The 19,569-nt window shown below is 33.2% G+C and overlaps 2 protein-coding genes across 4 annotated transcripts; one reads left to right on the plus strand and one right to left on the minus strand.

Annotated features, from left to right (window-relative positions):
• Positions 1 to 501: 501 nt before the first annotated feature.
• Positions 502 to 6,005, plus strand: LOC129902263 (alanine--glyoxylate aminotransferase 2 homolog 1, mitochondrial). The gene is made up of 9 exons (XM_055977418.1): positions 502 to 829; positions 1,624 to 1,854; positions 2,929 to 3,099; positions 3,262 to 3,405; positions 3,511 to 3,690; positions 4,027 to 4,252; positions 5,038 to 5,151; positions 5,234 to 5,320; positions 5,788 to 6,005. Exons 1-9 carry the CDS (start codon positions 605 to 607, stop codon positions 5,829 to 5,831), a joined length of 1,422 nt encoding a protein of 473 aa, XP_055833393.1. The 5' UTR covers positions 502 to 604; the 3' UTR covers positions 5,832 to 6,005.
• Positions 6,006 to 7,347: 1,342 nt separating this feature from the next.
• Positions 7,348 to 15,917, minus strand: LOC129902273 (TGACG-sequence-specific DNA-binding protein TGA-1A-like). Of its 3 annotated transcripts, none has more exons than XM_055977437.1 (9): positions 15,532 to 15,917; positions 13,653 to 13,845; positions 13,474 to 13,548; positions 12,134 to 12,193; positions 11,930 to 12,007; positions 11,748 to 11,811; positions 9,920 to 10,191; positions 8,306 to 8,533; positions 7,348 to 7,917 (listed from the first exon to the last, which is right to left on the minus strand). In XM_055977437.1, the coding sequence occupies exons 2-9, from the start codon at positions 13,833 to 13,835 to the stop codon at positions 7,765 to 7,767; spliced, it is 1,113 nt and encodes a 370-aa protein (XP_055833412.1). In that variant the 5' UTR covers positions 13,836 to 13,845; positions 15,532 to 15,917; the 3' UTR covers positions 7,348 to 7,764. The 3 variants fall into 3 exon arrangements, with proteins under 3 accessions (XP_055833412.1, XP_055833403.1, XP_055833422.1); XM_055977428.1 differs by lacking the exon at positions 15,532 to 15,917 and adding an exon at positions 15,278 to 15,525; XM_055977447.1 differs by lacking the exon at positions 15,532 to 15,917 and adding an exon at positions 14,497 to 15,234.
• Positions 15,918 to 19,569: the final 3,652 nt, after the last annotated feature.

A 19,569-nucleotide genomic window follows, 5' to 3' on the forward strand; every position in this document is an offset into this window, starting at 1 on the left:
AATAACAATCAAATTTTTTTTGAATTAATTTTTCATATTATCCTATAATATATATTTCTATTAAAATAAAGGATATTATTATAAATATTTGACTTTATAATTAAAAAAAGAAAAGTGAAAGACAACAAATCATCCTAGAAGGAAATAATAATGTTTTGTACCTAGAATTTGTGGTGGGATATTTGAGATTTTTTGCCCTTACACCTTTGTTTGGATGGTTGTTACATGTTGTATTATATATTTGTATTGTTAGTCTAAATATAATGTTTGTTTTTATTGTTATTTAAATTTTATTATATCGTATCGTTAAAATTCATGATTATATAACAATGAAAAGACTCATTTTATGTAATAATTAATTTAGCGTTATCTTATTATTTTCTTTTTATTTTATCAAAAATATACATATTAAAGAGGCTAACACATAAATGGACTCTAGATGCGAATTCAAATTTAATGAAAGCGGTAAATATCAAACATCCCAGTTGAAAAAAAAATGGAATCTTTCTGTGGCCCACCTCAGATAAGCCACAATTTCGCATGTCAGCGTTTATCGAAACTACTATTATATATTTGTGTGTGTTCAGATACTATTTGATCAATTATGGCGTTGCAGAAAAAATTGCTAAATGGGTGTGCCGGAATAGCCAAATTTAGGTTGTTTTCCTATGAGGGGTTGAGGCATTTTTCCGGTAAACCGGTGGCGCCGACGGAACTGCCGCCGTTTGACTACCAACCGAAGCCGTATAAAGGGCCTTTGGCTGATGAGGTGTTTGAGAAAAGAAAGAAGTTTTTGGGTCCTTCCCTGTTCCACTTCTATGAAAAACCTGTAAATATATTTCTTCTTTATGGATTACATAGTTATCTTCTGTACATTTTCTTGGTTCTTAATCAATTAATGGATTTTAAACCCTGTGAATCAACAAATTGGTTTGTATGATATTTACTTTAGGTCAATAGAGTGGATTCACCTGATGTTGATGGGAGTGACAGGTATTCCGTGGAATTAGTCTAGGAAAAAAAGAGAGAAAAGAAACAAATGAAAGAGGGTTGTGATGAAGATTTGATTTGAATGGTTTGGAGTGTTGTTCACCATTTTGACATTTATTATTGAATGAGGAGTCAAGGTCTGATTTTTCAGTGATAGAGTAATATAAGATTTATTGTATGAAGGAAAATGTTTTCTTGGAAAATGTTTGTTGGGAAATAAGTGATTTCTCACCTATTTTCTTATGTTTGATATGTAAGCAAAAAATATTTTCTTAAAATATTTGTGGTGGGTGCCATGTTCCCTCAAGAAGAGTCCTTGAAAGAACAGCCCTTTGTTTTCTTCTTCAACTTTCTACAAGTGCTTTGATGAATATCTGACATTCTGTTGTTAGGTTGATTCTGATTTCCTTAGGTTTTTTCTTAATTTATACAAGTGCTTTAATGTACTTGCCTACTTCTATTAGATAGCTAACCAAATTAAGAAGAAAAAGTGGCGTAAGTAAGGGCTAATAGTGTTCATGTTGGTAAATCCATTTATTTTTTTAAAAAAGATAATGTTCATGATGGTATGCGAGAGCTCTATAATTGATTTCTTTTAAGCTCTTTCTTATAACTCTTTTACATTTCAAACAGCTAAATATTGTTGAGGGGAAGATGCAATATTTGTATGATGAGAATGGAAAACGTTATCTTGATGCTTTTGCTGGAATAGTTACTGTCTCATGTGGCCATTGTCATCCTGAAGTGTTGAATGCCATCATGGAGCAAAGCAAGCTTCTTCAACATGCTACAACCATATATCTACATCATGCAATAGGCGATTTTGCCGAAGCATTGGCATCTAAGATGCCAGGGAACCTAAAGGTTAAAATACTACCACTATCCTAATAGTCTATTTGGTGCAAATTTTCTTTAGCTATATTATGTGCATAAGGAGTATAGGCTGAGTTTCTCTACATGGAAGTTCCATATTTGGCTTCTGATAGTCAACTTACGCAAGTTGTTGTCCCTGATATAATTCCTTTTTCCCCTTTCTTGTTTTAGAAAGTTCTTCCTTCAAACATGACAGAAAGATTGATATTTTTACCCTTCCAATGGTTTAGGTTAGCATGATATGTTTTTCTTATATCTTAAATTGTCTTTCATCAACATCCTTCCTTTGATTGATACATTCTCTTGGCGCGTTCCTTTGATAATTCAGAATGGAATCTTTAACTAACTTCTATACGATAGCTAATTCAAACTTTTTTCTTCATGATTTATGGTCCTTATCCATCTACACCTTGAAAGTTTGTACCCAGTATGTGGATATAAGATTCTAGAATTTGTGATTTCTTCACCATTTAAAACCAGTATTTCGTTTTATCTTGTAGCTTATGCAATTTTTTTAAGGTATTAGGACCGTGAAGAAGTTCTGGTGAGGTTATAATAACTTCCTGTTTCTCTATAATAATGGGTGCAATCGATTTCTACCACGTGCTCATGAGATTAAAGACTGAAGTTGGAGTATGGACTAAATTGTTTGCCAAAAATGCCCTGGTTTTGTCAAAGTATTTGCACTTGTTGTCTTTTAAAAAGAACATAGAATATCTATATAGGCATGTAATTCATATTATTATGAACTAAGCCAAAATATTAGTACAAAACAAACACTAGGTTAAGCAAGAAAAGGAAAGAGTGGTAGGTGTCAAAGCACCCTGTATCCATGAATTGTTAGATTTTTAATTCCTCCCTTTGAGATTGGATAATTCAAGGTAGTGCAAGGTAGTGAGGACCAATTGTCTGGTGTGGATAGTTACCTGAAGCCCCTGAAAACAAACCAAATTCTGTAGCATAAGTATGAGCTCATATTTATCTACTGAAATATGAGCTCAATTAGTATCCCTATATGGAACTTTCTAATATTTGTCAGTCTGACTTGCTTGTTTTGAACTGCAGGTAGTATATTTCGTAAATTCAGGGACAGAAGCAAATGAATTAGCAATGTTGATGGCACGACTGTACAGTGGTCACTTACATATGATTGCCTTGAGGAACGCATATCATGGTGGAAGCGCTAACACGATTGCGCTAACTGCTCTTAACACATGGAAGTACCCTATTCCACAGGTATACTCATGACCAAAGCATGAAGAGATTTAAAGTGTATCTTCCTTTTTTCAATTTTAGAAGTTTATCCAGTGCACACTTTGATGAGAGATGTCAAATACTTCATGCCAGCTGAGTTTGATATTTCCTACGCCTTTTTTTAATTTCTTTGATGATTCACAGGGTGAAATTCATCATGTTCTGAATCCTAACCCATATCGTGGAGCATTCGGATCGGATGCTAAACGATATGCTGAAGATGTACAGGATCACATTGATCATGGTACTTCGGGAAAGGTTGCTGGTTTTATTGCTGAAACAATTCAGGTTTGGACTTGTTATTTCTGTCATGTGGCAAAATGCTGCTTCGAGTCTTGTTTAGAAGGGCTCAGAACATTTCAAGTGTGATAAAATTCTGGTTGTTTGCTTTAGGGGGTTGGAGGAGCAGTTGAATTAGCCCCTGGATACTTGAAGTTGGTTTATGATATTGTTCGCAAAGCGGGAGGTGTTTGTATTGCTGACGAAGTACAAACCGGCTTCGGTCGAACAGGGAGCCACTACTGGGGTTTTGAGACACAGGGTGTGACTCCTGATATAGTTACAATGGCAAAGGTATTGCAATTACTTCTTTTCATCTTTTCAATTTCCAAATGCTTAGCGCCCTTGTTATGGAAGATTTGCTCCATAGACCCTCCCTCCTCCCAAGACTTTCTCGTCCTCAATATTCTCTCTAGGAAAGGTGCTTCTTATATCTTCTTTTAAGACGAGATTGTCATCCTGATTGCTCTGGTCTCGAGTAGGATGCCAGTTGAGGTGAAAAGACTGGACTGGGCCTCCCTATGTCAAGAGCTTTTGGTCTTCACAAGTGTGCACCTTATTTGTTGGTTAGATATCATGTCTTTTGATGTTGTGTGATAGTCTGTTACTTCCGATATTAATATTTTTCAGGGTATTGGAAATGGTTTACCTCTTGGAGCTGTTGTCACAACGCCAGAAATTGCAAGTGTTATGACTCAGAAGATACAATTTAATACATTTGGTGGAAACCCTGTTTGCTCTGCTGGTGGGCATGCAGTACTCAAAGTTATTGAAAAGGAACAACGCCAAAAGCATTGTGCCGAGGTTGGGTCACACTTGATTGGGCGGCTGAGGGATCTAGAGAAAAGACACGACAGTAAGTCTTTTGTGCTTTCAAAACGCAGGCATGCATGTATTAGCAAACATGGTTGCTTTTCATCCCTGGAAAGATATATATATATTTCTTCGGTCTATATAGTTGATAACCTGGCATCATTTTGTTTGTAAGTATGAGGAAGAACTGAATCATCTTCATTACTTCATTCATATTCCAGTTCTATGATACTTCTGCAGAGCTTTCATTGCAAGATTTTTCAAGTCTTAGATGCATGATTTTCTTTCCTTCCTGTTCAAGCAAAAATTGAGAAGCCTTTAGTAAGCATGTTCAGCCACCCGAACTTTTGTTATTCCTTTTTATTTCTCATCAAACAAATGGCATCTTCTTCTGGAACTCCCAGCTATTCTTAGCATGATATTAGGAAATCTCATTGCTATTACTCAAACAAGCATGAAACGTATGCTTGCATATTCATAGGTGAAATCGGATGGAATAATTGTTGGAGACCGAGACTCACATGATAGATAAGCAAGCATGATAACCTTACAAGTTCTACATCTCCATGAATCGAGGGCTTGCATTGTATTATTTAGCAGCTTCTATCATCCATGTCTTGCTTCATTGATGGCCATTTTTAGGTCGGTAGCCTTCTTATAACATATTGACTCTGGTATTTTACATCAAGTTATCTCGATGACTAGGCAGGTCGAGAGTTGATATGATTTCTGTTCCCAGGTCATCTGCTTTAGTGATCCTTTAGTTTTCCACCTTGTGACATGCATCTTCTGGTTAATATTATCACTAACATACCTTGTTACTGCCAGTAATTGGAGATGTGAGAGGCAGAGGTTTAATGGTTGGTATCGAACTGGTAACTGACAGAAAAGAAAAGACACCAGCCAAGGCAGAAACTGGAGTTCTCTTTGAGAAGCTTAAAGGTTTGTATAATCAGCTGATGAATTGAAAAGTAATTGACAAACGTCGTATATACACTAAAGATGCACTTGCTTCTGGATGTAGATCTTGGTGTTCTAGTAGGAAAAGGTGGTTTACATGGAAATGTTTTCAGAATAAAGCCTCCCATGTGTTTCAGCAAGGATGATGCAGGTAACAACCTCTTTACTTACCGCCTTTTTTCGGACTATTCCATCTGATTTGACCAGTGTATCAGAAAATCATTGATACTAACACAATCCAAATTTGCAAATATGCAACAAATTCAAATTCCAGGACAAGTAGCGAACTATTATTGAATCTTGTGGTCCTAAACTAAACATATGTAGAATGTACCAAAATGTCTTTTAATTTTGTGGTCATGAATATGTCATATGGAAAGGTACGGTTGTGAAAAAAAGGAAAGTAACAATTCTTTTTTAAACGGACAAAAATGGAAAGTAAGACCAACAAGTTTTTAAAACGGAAGGTGTATAAATTTGAATAATCATAAACCACTTTAATAATGAAATCCAAACAAACCAATTTGCCCTACAAGTCTATTTTGTTTTTCAGATATTTCATTTGCTAGAAATATATTTATGTATTCTGATTTTGAGCAATAAAACTTTGTTGTGCAGACTTCCTAGTTGATGCCTTGGACTATTCTATTTCAAAGTTGTGAGAATATGGCATATTGCTCAGTTGATTATCTTTCAACCAAAGGACACCCACAGCTTATTCCACTACAATAACAATGTATAAGAAAGCAAGTGATGCTTCATTCCTTTTATTTTATTCCTCCATAAATTTCTAACCCCCCTTTTTTTTCCAAATGAATAAAATTTCAGTTGTGATATTATTATTTTTTTCAATTTAACTTCAAATAATAATTTCTTTGGAATATCATCAAATTCATGTCCAATCACCTAATTAAAGAATCTTAAGTTTGAGTCAATCCCTTCAACGGGGATCAACTTGACTTCAAATACTATTTTTTAATCGAATATTAAGCAACTGTAAGTGTAGAATTCATGCGTAAAATTTTAAGCTCGATAGGAAATACCCTCTTATTGTTAAAAGAATATGATCTACTAAGAAAATGAGCTTTGCAATATATCTCCTCTCAAGGAGGATTAAACAAAAATAGTGTATAGAAATGTGTGAAGAAATTACTGAAATAGGTTATAGAAATGAAAGACCAGACTCAGTAGTAGAAGTTTGGACATGCAATATGGAATTATGATCTCAAATTGATGTTTGGATATGCGATTTGCAATCATGATTTCAAATCTCAAATTCTCCAAGAAGAAAAATGATTCATGATTTCAAATCGTGATTTCTAATTCATAAGTTCATATTTTGTTGAGAAAAAAAGAAGAGAAGCCCATCATTTTAAATTTTGCGAAAATGGACTCATTCTCAATGTGAAGAGATTGCTTGTAAGATGTGAAAGGATTATATTAAAGAACATTTAGTTACTAATATTGTTGACTAGTAGGTCTTCATATAATCATATGTATTTGAAAGTTTAGAATCACAAACATTTATCTATAAAAGAAACATAGAGATAAGTGATATCAATGTGATTGCCTTCAAATATTTAAATATCTTGTTTATGAACTATGATTTGCTCATTTGATTAGATAGTATAAGGATTGAAAAAGGTTTGATAGTTTCTATAACTAGCAGAATTTTCTTGTTTATAAGAAAAAATAAAACTTAAGAAATTCAATTTGCATGTTCAAACAAAACTTCAAATCAATCTAATTTCAAATCATAACTTCATATCATGCCCAAACGGGTCAAAGTATCTCATTCTGCGGCTCGAATTTGTGTCTCATAATCACCTGAAAACAACCTTACCATTGCTATGAGGTTTCCTTCAATGGAACAGAAATATAGCTGACGCCTGACTGCAGTATGAGGGAAGTGAAGAGAAAAACATGCTATAATACTAGCAAAGAGGTTATCATACTCGAATTTAGAACTCATACATCTCTCATTGGCAACAAGGTGTATAAATAAATGAAATAATCAGAATGACAAGTGATTATTGTAACAGAAAGTCGAGAACTGTCAGTTAACTTCAAATTAGTACCAAGCCAAGTATTACGACTACAAGAGGACAAGCAAAGCTGAAATTTGCCCATTGCCTCGGAGTGAACATCTGCAGAAAGTAAACATGTATGTGCACAACATAATTCATAATGTAGCCACAACAAAATTGTTGGCTCATGCCATCATTGCTTTCTTTCATTTATAGCAGTTCATCTGCAAAGCATTCAAAATTGCTTGGCAATTAAATACAGAGAGGCACAACTTGGGAGTAACTTTCATCAGGAGACTCTGGCAATAACCTCTACCATATTGATTTACAATCTTCAAAACCAATGTGAAAAAAGAAAAGAAATGCAATTATAAAGTTCAAAATTACAGCATAGTAGAACTTATATACAGATTTCAATCAGGGACAAAGCAGTATCTTAATGGGCGCCAGCTGATATTATGTTCCATATCCATATTCATAGCTTTACTGGCAACAAGAGGCAGATTTTAGCCCACATGGCAAAGTTGAAAACCCCAGGTAGCATATATAACGGTTCTTTCTTATTTCTTTAAGAAGGTTCAGAAAGACGACCAGCCCAAAGTGAACTTAGAGCACGAAGACGTTTAAAGTACTCTCCCAAGGCAAGGAGACCCTGAGCTGATTGGTGTGAACTCAGTATACAGGACATCTGTAGAAGGGTTTCCTGGCGAAGATGATCTGCCTGTTACCAGAAAGGCAAACCAGACTAAGTTGGCAGATGAGTCAAGTATGACCATGAGTAAAAAGCATGTCAAATAGTTTAACTTGTACTCATACACTTCAAAGGTTCTCACAGTAATGGTTAACCTTCTTGATTTTTCCTTCTACCTAACCAAAAGCATAAAAACCTCCACTTCTAATTTCTAGAATGAAAAACATCATTCCAAGTAAAGTGGATTTTGCACGACTCGCTATCTAATCATTTCTTTCGTGTAAAAATTGCATTGCTGAGTTATAGAGTGCACACATATTTATGTGGGATGTATCCTAGGTAAACTTGCAAAAAACCATTCCATAAGTCTAGAATTGTGATTAGAAAATGGGAATCAAAACCAAAATTGGCATGTTACCTGATTTACAAATCTAACTAGAGCTTCCAACTTCTCAATGGTAGCGGCCATCTGTGGAAGAATAATTCCTTCACCTAGTGTACCAGCTGCAACAGCCTCAGCAAGAATCTGATGGAGTTTTACCATTCCTTGGGACAATGCATCTTCTGCCTGCTGACAAGACTGGGTGAGGTTGCAAACCTCCTGGACTTGTTGTTCTGTCAGTGGTTCCACATGTGGCGTGAGAACCTGTAGGAACAAAAATGATCATGTATAAGCATTTCTCTTAACAAAAGACATCAGAATTAAACACCACCAATCATAGTTGACCTCTAAGAAAAACAGCCAAATGAAAAAAACAAAAATGTTGAGATCTGCTGATGGATTTGCTTCAACTCTCACAGGGATTAGACATTGACTAGGTATCGAGCATCAATCAGGCAGTGGTTCTTACTAAGTCCTCTAAAATGACCAAATCCTTTTAAAATTAGGCAAGAAAAAAAATTGTGACACCCACTTCTATGCCCTGGCAGAACAATTTTCACTTCTACAGCTAAATCTTATATATGAAGCTGTCGTCAGAAGCGTAATTAAGAGGGAGGTGTCAAAAAGTGTTTGGAACACCACCAACAACAACAATATTCCCAGTGTAATCCCACAATTGGGGTCTAGGGAGGGTAAATTGTCGCAGACCTTACCCCTATCTTGGGAGGTAAAGAGACTGTTCTCGATAGACCCTCGGCTCAAGGAAAAGCATATCAAAACAGATGGGGTAAAAATAACGGAAGTGAAAAAATCATGGTAAAAGACTATTAGAAAACATGATAAAGCATTCTGAAGAAAAGAAACAGTAACTGCAACAAATTAGTGTGATAATCGAAGCACAAGAGATAGTAGATAGCTTATAAAATAAAAGAGTTGTTTCTTTCTTGGTGTGCAGCGAGGGATGCCATACTAACAGCGGACTATCTGAAAAACAGTAGGTTGATGTTTGTGAGTTTATGATTCATGTCTGTAGACTCTTGTATTCCTATTGTTCAACAGATCGTGGGTGTTTCCAAGGACTGTGTAGGAAGCAACTACGAACTGGAAATCGGCAGTGAAAAGAGGACAGCCTGGGAAAATCACAATTATGCCTCTTTTGTTGCCATGGAATGAAAGAAATACAAGATTATTTTCTTATTTGTATTGTATTTATGTTAAAAGAGAGAATACGGCGTTATATAGATGACTGGCAAACTTGATAGATGCTTGTAGACTCATGTCGAGTCGCATAAACAACTTGTACATACTTCTGAGACCATCTTGTGTTTATTGATGAAAAATTTAATTGACTTATCAAATTATTAAAAAAGGGAGTTAATTTGGCAGGGAATTCTTGAGCAATTATGACGAGAAAAAGGCAAAATGTATGGAGTATGCCAGTAGATAAGCTATTGAAGCCCACTGGTCTCCGCAAGTGCATGATCTCAGGGAGGACTAACCAAACGAAATCACATCATAATTCACACATTATTCATATTTATTCAAACACCACAGACAGTTTCAACAGAATTTTAAGATGAAATTGTAACATTTGTGGCCATATGCGATCCCAGATTAACTTGCATGTATGTGCAAATACTGAATCATCACCTTTAGAAGTTCGGAGGGGCGAAACCCTGCAATCCACAAGAAGAAGCGTTCAGCTGATGTTTTCCATGTGCCAGACATAAGGTAGAGAACATCGGCATTTGCGGCTGTAGCTTTCAAGCGAAAGAGATCAAAATAGTGATTCAAGCAACCCTCGACAAGAATGCGCAATTCAATTTCACCAATTTGGGAGTTCAGAGCATTCCTTAAATCATCCGTTTGTCTATCTTGCTCTTCCACCCAATGGCCGTACTCCATTTCAAAAGAAGCTATTCCTGCAGAATCAACAAGTTAGGGAAAAGCTTCTTTTCTTAATCGAGAATTTCTATATCAAAGGCCTTTTGACAATTCTTTTAAAATGGTAATAATTGTATTCATAAAAAGCACAAAGGTAGTGCTGGGATTCTGTACAAGTGAGCAAAAGGCCCACAATCTCTTCGAATTCTAGTTTGTCACCCCCCCACCCCCACCTCGACCTTGGGGAGCGGGAGACGGCACCCAGTGCCTAAAGCTTGTGACAAGTGAACCAACATTTCCTTTCACTCTTAGACTTGGACAATGTATGCTTCATGATATAAAAAAATAATTTAATAACAACATTTGGTTCAATGGCTTTCTTCACCTAATGCGTGGATTTTTACTATGAATTATCATTGGATTTTCCAATTTTCAAAGAATTCTCTCAAGAACTCAAGGTGGAAGAATTACGTTTTTACTTCATTGAAGTAAATCCGAACTTTCTTCTTAGTATATGCATGTCTCGGGTAGGTATATTGGGCAGGTTTTTAAGTTGGAAATGTGGATTATCATATGGTAGTCACGAAATTGGAAATCTTGAACTTGTAAAGTTATTTTGAGCTGATAATGGATAAAATTATTGGGTTTGATCATATTGAGGGTGTCCAATAGTTGAACATGTATTGTCGGAGGTTGACAATGACTTACAATAAAAGTGAAATACCATGATTTCAAGCAAGAAATTGGACATGAAACAATATAGAGGAAGAGGAAAAGAAAGCGCATCAAGTTGAAAATTTGAAGTCAAACGGCATGATAATAAGAATGCACCAAGCCAACTACAGCAAATCAAAATATCAAAAGAGCATGTGTTCCCATGCATATAACCATCATTTCTGACCATATTATTGATTCACTTTGGTGACATCTTACAAAAGTTATTAAGGCACTTCAACAAAGATCATAGTTGTGTGTAGCAGATTTTCTTTTCTTTGATATGCTGTTTCTAGCCGATATTCTCTTGACAATTGCCCTTTTTCATTTAAGAGATTTTTCATTGGAAATGAAAGTGATCAAGGTAAAGAGGAGGAACACAAAAGGAAGAAATTGAGGAAGAAGGACAAGTATTTAGTAATTGAAAAAATGGTCAATAAATGCTAAAGAGCATTATATTCATCAAATGAGAAGTGTAGTTTAAAGGGGGAAAAAAACTATAATTCCAACAGGGAAGCAAATTAATGCCATCTTCAATAATCATCCATCTAAGACACTGCCTTCATGCAGTAATTTTTATAAATAGTGATGTGATGAAATTTGAAATACACAGACCAAAGCTTATGTGGAATAGTATTCAACAATAATAACAAAATAGAGCAATCAACAATCCTTACTGATCAAAAGATTGTAAAATCAAATTCCATTTACAAAGTTTAGGAAATCAAATCAAGAAATCCACTTCAAACATATCAATCTACTTACTATTATTGATAGTCAGATACATTGAGCAATGAATCCACACGAACTCTATTATATCATTCCAAGCACAATAAACTTCTTTTAGCAATCAACAACAAGCCAGCATCAATCTACACACCTGAATTTGCGGTTCCAGAGCAACCTATCTGACTAGCATCTAAACCATCACCTACATACAGACCCTGTTGCAAATGTTTGTTGATTTGTTATATTTATTTCATCCCAGAAAGTAAAATGTTTTTGACATCAATAGCAAAAAAAGATCCAATATCTCAGACATAGAAGCAAATTTTCTTTTACCTTTTGTCTATTACGTTCTAGTTCTTGTTCCAACTGAAGCAGCTTCAGTTTACTATTTTCCAACTGCTGGACGTAAGCCTGAGTAACACAATGTGAATTGAGAATATTTATGTCTCAATCAGAACAAGGTTTGACCTCTTTGGAAAGACATAACGAAATGGCTGAGAAATTCTGGGTAATGAATGAACAAAATTCAACTGATACCTTCTTTCGTAAACGACTTTTACGAGCAGCCTCACGGTTTTGTGCAAGGCGTCTATGCACCTGTATGTGAAGCTATGGCATTAAGCAATTGCTATATAAAGATGTGAAGTTTCAGTGCCATGAAAAGGACAATGAAACAGGAAACTGAAGCAAACATGCACATGATACAAACCCAGTATATAAGCAAACTACAAAGAGAAGCGTTTGAATCGATGCAAGAAAGCCACAGAACATGCATATTCAAGAACATAATAAATTGGGTGGGTATAAGCATATAACAAAAAGGAATCCTTGGTCATAAAAAATAAAAAAAATAAAAAAAATAAAAAGCAGACAGGAACTGTATGATTCTTTAAACAAGTATGATTTGGGCTTTTGGCTTCTTTTTTAACACCCTAATTCTCTAGATGGCTTTGATACCACAAAACAAAATAGAGAAAAAGACCTTCAAGAGAATAAATAGATAAATAAAACCATTTTCATGAGACAAACTCCGTGAACCCCTTTTTCCTCCCACTCATTTCCCTCGGAAAGCAGAAAAAAAAAAGGAATCTAACGCTCTAGTCGAATTAAGGACTTCCAACGCGTTCTTCCACATGCTACTGTAAATATGAAAGTTGTTGCAAAAGTTCTGTATTCAACCCAATTTCCTCACCTTCCCCCTCATCAACAATTCTCATGATTAATTTTACAGCTTTCTATCTTCATAACCTGATACGTGGTATGCTGAACGAGAAGATTGACTAGTTCATCTTCCTAAGCTAAGGGCATCTAATACCATAACAATTTGCAAACACGCATCACACCTCTTACTCAATTTTTTCCACCAATAGTCAGTGACAAAGCAGCAATATCAGGCTCTTAAAATAGCACAATATCAAAATATACAAACACAAAAGCTCAAAATCATATGTGAGAAGACAAAGACCCCTCAAATACATAAATGTGGCGTAATCAGGAATCCAAAGACTCACAGCTCTGGCAAAGTTAACTATCCATATGTGGTGGCCTTAGTTCCATTTTCACTAAAAAGGAACAAAGTTAATAAAGATATGACTCAAGCCAACTTTACTACACACGACATTAATTCTTGGTCTTTTCTTTCCCAAATAACTGAAGAAAAAATATATATCTAGCAGAACAAAAATTTCTCTCAAGGAAAATGATTCCTTGCACACATAAATGCAGATTCTCAACGAAAGAGAGTTTTAATATATGGCAGTGATCCAACCATCACCACCATCATTTAATTCAATGCTTCCTGCATACTCGAATAACAAATACCCACTGGGAATTGGGGTAAAAAAAAAAGCAGACAAATATAGAAAATATATATTTACCTTATCGTTACGTTTACTTGTTTCAGGTTCATATCTGTTAGACGTTCCAACGGTCACTTGTGATGGTTCCTCTATCTAAACATATTAATTATGTTAATTAGCATATTTTGCTGCATAACTAAAACAAAGAAAGATGTGAAAATAAAAGGAAAAAGGAAAAAGAAAGAGAGAAGGTGTACCTCAGTGTCTAGTCTTTTCTCCATAATAGGCATCTCGTTTTCTAGGCAATTCTCGACTTCAAGAATCAAGGTATCTGGGAAACTGCTACCTTTGAAATCTCCCCACATGCCAATCTGATGGATTGGATCACATATACCCATCCTTTTAGAGGCAACAAATTGAGTATATGTTGAAGAATTCATAGCCTTTGGACTGTCATTAGTAAGAAACACGCCAGTTATTAATTATCAAGAAATTAGGCAAGTGGCATATGCTATTTTTTATGGTACATAGAGAAAGAAGCAAGAAATAAGAAGCATCAGAAAATTATAAGGAACAAAATCCACAGGACCTATGTTTGGAGTACTGAATTTCTTTTACACCACTGGTACCAATATTATCTAATCCAGTAGGCATATAATAGGCATTAGTTTAGATGATTAGCCGTACTTCTTGCAAAAGCTAAATACACAATATTGGAATAGATTGTAAGTATATTGTCATGAGGTGAAGGGCTTAAAGAAATAAAGATGTTAAATTTCCAGGGACATATATCCTCAAACACACATTCTGGTATTGATTATTTTCCCACATAATTCTCCACACATCTCAATGATTTCCAGAATAGCAAATCCATGATATTCCATTCTCGGTTGACAGAAAAACAATTCCACAAAGCTATCAACAGAATATGACCAAAAATTACTTTTGATGCAGGGAATGAGGAGTTGTGTAAGACCAAGAAAACATAGATTTGATTTCAAAAGCGATCGCTGGTAATGAAAAAAAAAGCTGAGGAAGTAAGCATCTATAATTTCGAGTACGAATGTACAAACATCAAATTCAAGTAGTTATTTTTATTACCAACTTCCAATAACAGGCCATTTCAACAACTCCCTGCCCTTTTTTTGGTGTATGTTTGTTCCTTGACCATACAAGAAAGGAGTGGAAAGAAAGAAAGCGAAACAAGTTCAATAAACCAAGGTGATCAATATTTAGATTCATGTTTTGAAGCCATCAAAAAGCAAATTCAGCAGCTAAAGCCAATCAAAAAGAGTTGACCTTCCCTTGGATTCAAACTCAGCCTATGCTGCTCGAACTCTTTAAAAATGTCAACGGGTGCACGTGGGATTCTCCAAAGTAGTGTATTTTTGGAGAATCCGACATGGGTGCGGCATCGAAAGTGAAGAGTCCGCCCAACTTAGAACTCAGCAAATCAAAGAATAGCATCAAAGTCTAAGAAAATATCAAAAGGAGTTTAATTCAACACCAAGACACCCAAAAGCAATTTAAAACAGCTCTATTTTCTCAAATTTCCTGTCCAAAAATCATGCACTTAGCATACAAACTTAAAATTAAATCAGTAGATATCATGAAAAAAGTCTCCAATTTTTTTTCCAGGCAAGAATACAGTTCAATTCAAGCCTTACAGATAAAAGGGGTGAAAGGTCAAACAAGCTAGTAACTTATTTACAAATTTCTAACCAATCAAACAATAAATGAAAAGAATGAACCAATAACTCTTCTAACAATAAAGACTCAATTTTGAACTATAAAGGGGTTAAAGAAGACTACCAAATAAGGATAAAACTTCAAACAAGAAGTCAAATTCATTAAATGCTTAAAAGAATTTACTATTTCATACCCTTTTTTTGCTGTGTCTTTCCAAGTAAAGAAACCAAACAAATACAGTAGAAAACCTTAAAAGCCAACAACAGCAAAGTCTTCAAGAAACCTTCTTCTTTTTTTCCCGCTTCAAAACTCTTAAAGCCTAAATCCTTCTAAACATCCATAACTTTAATTTCTTTTGGTGAAGAAAAAATAAAAAATTGAATCTTGAAATCAATAAAGCAATACCCAAATACCCAATTCTCCAAAAAAAAAAAAAAGATCACTCACTTTGTATACACACACAGAGGGAGGGAGAGAGAAATTTATGTACATGGGTATGTTTGAAAATGGGGTTAATGGGTATGTATACCCATAGATACAGATAATATTATATACAAATATTATTGTTGTTGCTATCATGTGCTACAGTTGAAACAAGATTAGAATCTTGAGAATGAGAACTTGTCATTTCTCCACTATTTTAAGTGAAATGTGACGGGGGGGGGGGGGTTTCCTGACACCACTACCGGGGGTAGAGTGGGGTGGGGTGGAGTGATGGTTGGTGTCTCCGGCGACCACCATTTGAATATGCTAAACTAGATCACTCTCAATCATAGGAATATACGTTGCAGGTGTGGCCATTAATGGCAGCACGCGCTACAGACGGTAAGATTTAGGATTTACCCATTTTTTTAAAAACAATTGTTTGTGTTAGCTGGCATGGTGGTGACATCAACGTTCGCTATAGACCGATTGGTTTGTGTCAAATTGTTTTATTCTTAATTCAAAAGAGTTATTTTTGAATGAGCCTTATAATGGGCAATTTAAATTTAATGGGGGTTTCAATACGAGCTCTGAACATAGGGTGGAAAATTAAAAATTTGACTAATCTGAATTGCACATTGTATGATCTATTTTTGGAGAATTTTTTTTTATTTACATGCCTCGAATCGATTAATTTGAATTTATGCATTACAGATTTCATTTTTGGAAACTTCTTTTCATTTTCTAGGGCCAAGATCAATTAGTCTGGATTCACACATTGCATAATTCATTTCTAAAATACTTCTTTTTATTTTCAAGACATGACTAATTTAGATTCACACTTTTTATCATTTATTTTTATAAAATTTTTATCATTCACAACACTCGATCCAATTTATCTGAATCCGCATATCAAAAGATTCATTTTTAAAGAATTCTTTTTCACACCAAAGTTTGGACCGATAATCTTAATTTCTAAAAGATTATTTAGAATTAAAAAAACTCAACCAATGTTATAATGTTGTCATATTACACAAATAATTGGTTCAAATGAAGGTTTATACTATTACTTAAAATTAATGGAGTAATGAATTGATGATTGGATTCTAGAATATTCATGGAAATAAATTTTGTTTTTATATCTGGATTCTTTGCCCTAGAAGTTAACAAGTTAGATTCAAATCCTATCGAAAAATTTTGTTGATTTCGTATTCGTGTATATACCAAGATCATAAATGTCATTGGTGTTATAAAAATATTTACTTTCCAACTATATAGCATTGTGTGAATTAGACAAGTAAGCGGCATGATATGTGCTAAATCTTTTTTTATATATGAATATATTTATTAATAGACATAAACAAATATTTAAATTTGTTTTTAGCTGATAAGTATATATTTTAATTTTAAAAATGCATATTTAAATATTTTAATTTGTACTCAACTGACAACTAAACGCTTAAACTCGTTCTCATTGTATCTTGTGAACAACTACCGCTATGTGACACATAAATTTTAGAGGTGTTTTATAGATAATTATTCTCTAAATTGGGTGTTCAATTGACAAGGTGAGAAGAAGAGTTGACGTATATGAATGTGCATATTCAAAATTGAATAACTTACTTGCTAGTTACAGTTAAATTTATATATATTTATGTATTATGTCTTTATTAGTACTTGATTATAATTGAGCTGAAAATATATTTAAAATTCAATAGTAATTTTTCATTATTGGTGAAAGAAAATAAAATATGAATAAGCAAGGTTGGGATATCTATTAAATTATTTTATTTTACCTTTTATATTAAATAATAATTTTATCATTTAGTATAAATAGTAACATAAAATAATTAAAAATTAATTAATATCTCAAAATTATTATTTTATTTCACGTACCAAACGATCCTTTTATCTTTAGGCAATCCAATATTATTGATATATTCTTCCATCCACATTATGCTTTAATATTCTCTCTTTTTTTATCGAAGCTATGTCTAACAAGCTACAACTCCAATCATTTTAGCTCAATTTTTTATTTCGAAAATTAAATTTGTTTGTCATTGAGATTAAAATAATTTTTAATCATTTAATATTAGTTCTTAGAGCTACTTAAGTAAAATTGATGCATGCATTAAAGTGTGTGAGAGTTTTTCTCATTTTTTTTCTCCTTACTTTTTTAATATTAATTATTATTAGCATTCTTCCTGTTAATCATGCGACTAATTTTCACCAACGCATGAGATAAATATCATAAATATTTCATTTTTTTTTTGTATGAAGAATTTCTGTTTGCCTATTTTTTATATGACAATATTTATTTATTGAAGAGTGAACTAGTTCTATCTTTGATTGTCATTTTTTCAATCATATGCAAATTTAATAATTAAAGAATTAATATCAATTTTATCTCAAAAGTTAAGTATTAAGACTCTTATTTACCTCTTAGTCAAAGAAATGACTATTAGCCTGTTTGGATTGACTTATTTTTAAACAGCTTATAGGTTGAAAACTGCTTATAAGTTTAAAACAAAAAATAGATGCAGACCATTTTTTTTATATATACTTATAAGTTATTTTCAACTTATAAACTGCTTAAAATAAGTTTATCCAAATAAACCTAACTATTTATTGGAGTTTATTTTAAGCATAAAATAACTTTAAATTGGTCAGTCAAACACTAAAAAAAAACTGAAAACGGCTTATAAGTCAATTCAAACGACCTCTATGTTTAAATACCTTTATAGAACATGAAAAGTAATGTTAAGTGTCGTTTATTTGTTGGTTAGAAAGTAAATTATTTTTATATTATTTTAGTTATTACTTATAAAAGTTCAGCACAACAATTAAAGTTTTTAGTTAACTACTTCCACCTCCGTTCCTTTTTAGTTATCATATTGCATTTTCAAAAGTTAATTTAATTAAATTTCAAATCTGATTTAGATTTCATTAATCTAATATTTAAAAATAAAAATTTAGTCAGTCAAAAACTATACAAAAATACTATAAATGCATTTTTTTATATCAATATAATGAAAAAATTCATTTTATAATATTAGTCAAAGTTCATATCGTTGACTATCAAAAAAGAAAATTACGACAACTAAAATGAAACAGATGAAGTACTAGTTTACATTTTTGTATATTAAAATATGTGTGTGTGTTATTTTACAGAATACGTAATAATTGCGTGGATTTCACGAGGTTGATGGGAGCGTGAAAAGCATAGTCAATATGGTTTGTTGTGACGGAAACGGAGTTGTCGTTACGCTTCAATGACTTTTATTTAATTAAAATAAATTAATTTAATTTTAGTGCTTATGATTTACAAATAAGTTTACAAAATAAAATGATACCTAATACTTTATTTATTTTAAAATAAAAGATAAAAATTCAAACCCCTAACGAGTACCTACTTTCAATTCAATTATTGAATAAGAAATTAAACATCTCACGTCTTTCAATGGAGCTAACTGCTCGCAACTTTGGAAAAGGAAAACTTGTTTATTGGACAAATTTAATAGAAAGAACAAAAAAAGTTCAATTTAATTTATACACATTGTCGTATTATTAGAATTCAGGTCAAATATTTAAATTAAGAGAAGTTCTTCTTTTTGTATAAAAGATTTGAGGAGTTATATGAGTAAATAACACATTGTGTGGTAAGATGATTAAAGTTTAAATACAGACATATATATATATATGGAGTGTTATTTTTATCAAAATATTGCGAGATAAACATGCTTTTACAATTGATGTGAATGTATAATATAAGTTATAAGTTAAGTTGAATACAATAGTACTTTTAGCTAAGATTCTTACGTGTTAAGAAATATACCATTATGCTAAAATATTGAATTTCGAATCAATAACTCAAATGGTCATTAACTTCAATGATATCCCGAATTTATAAAATTCAAATTGTGAATCTATCTATACTTAAAACATTAATAATCAATCATGCTTAAAACTTTACCAATTACTTTTGAGGTGTACTCTATGCCTAATGAGATCTTAGTCTAGTCATAAAGTGATCAATGAATACATGGAAAAATGCCAAAGTTT

This window comes from Solanum dulcamara, chromosome 1, assembly GCF_947179165.1.
Source record: "Solanum dulcamara chromosome 1, daSolDulc1.2, whole genome shotgun sequence".
Lineage (NCBI taxonomy): Eukaryota > Viridiplantae > Streptophyta > Magnoliopsida > Solanales > Solanaceae > Solanum > Solanum dulcamara.

Bases quoted from the DNA above. Each gene is read 5' to 3' on its own strand.
- LOC129902263 (XM_055977418.1), top strand. From the start codon at position 605: ATGGCGTTGCAGAAAAAATTGCTAAATGGGTGTGCCGGAATAGCCAAA. The intron at 3,100-3,261 runs GTATACTCATGA...GATGATTCACAG, and splicing joins GGAAGTACCCTATTCCACAG to GGTGAAATTCATCATGTTCT. The intron at 5,321-5,787 runs GTAACAACCTCT...TTTGTTGTGCAG, and splicing joins TTTCAGCAAGGATGATGCAG to ACTTCCTAGTTGATGCCTTG.
- LOC129902273 (XM_055977437.1), bottom strand. From the start codon at position 13,835: ATGAATTCTTCAACATATACTCAATTTGTTGCCTCTAAAAGGATGGGT. The intron at 13,549-13,652 runs GTACACCTTCTC...TAATATGTTTAG, and splicing joins AGAAAAGACTAGACACTGAG to ATAGAGGAACCATCACAAGT. The intron at 8,534-9,919 runs GTGATGATTCAG...TTGTTCCTACAG, and splicing joins GCCCCTCCGAACTTCTAAAG to GTTCTCACGCCACATGTGGA.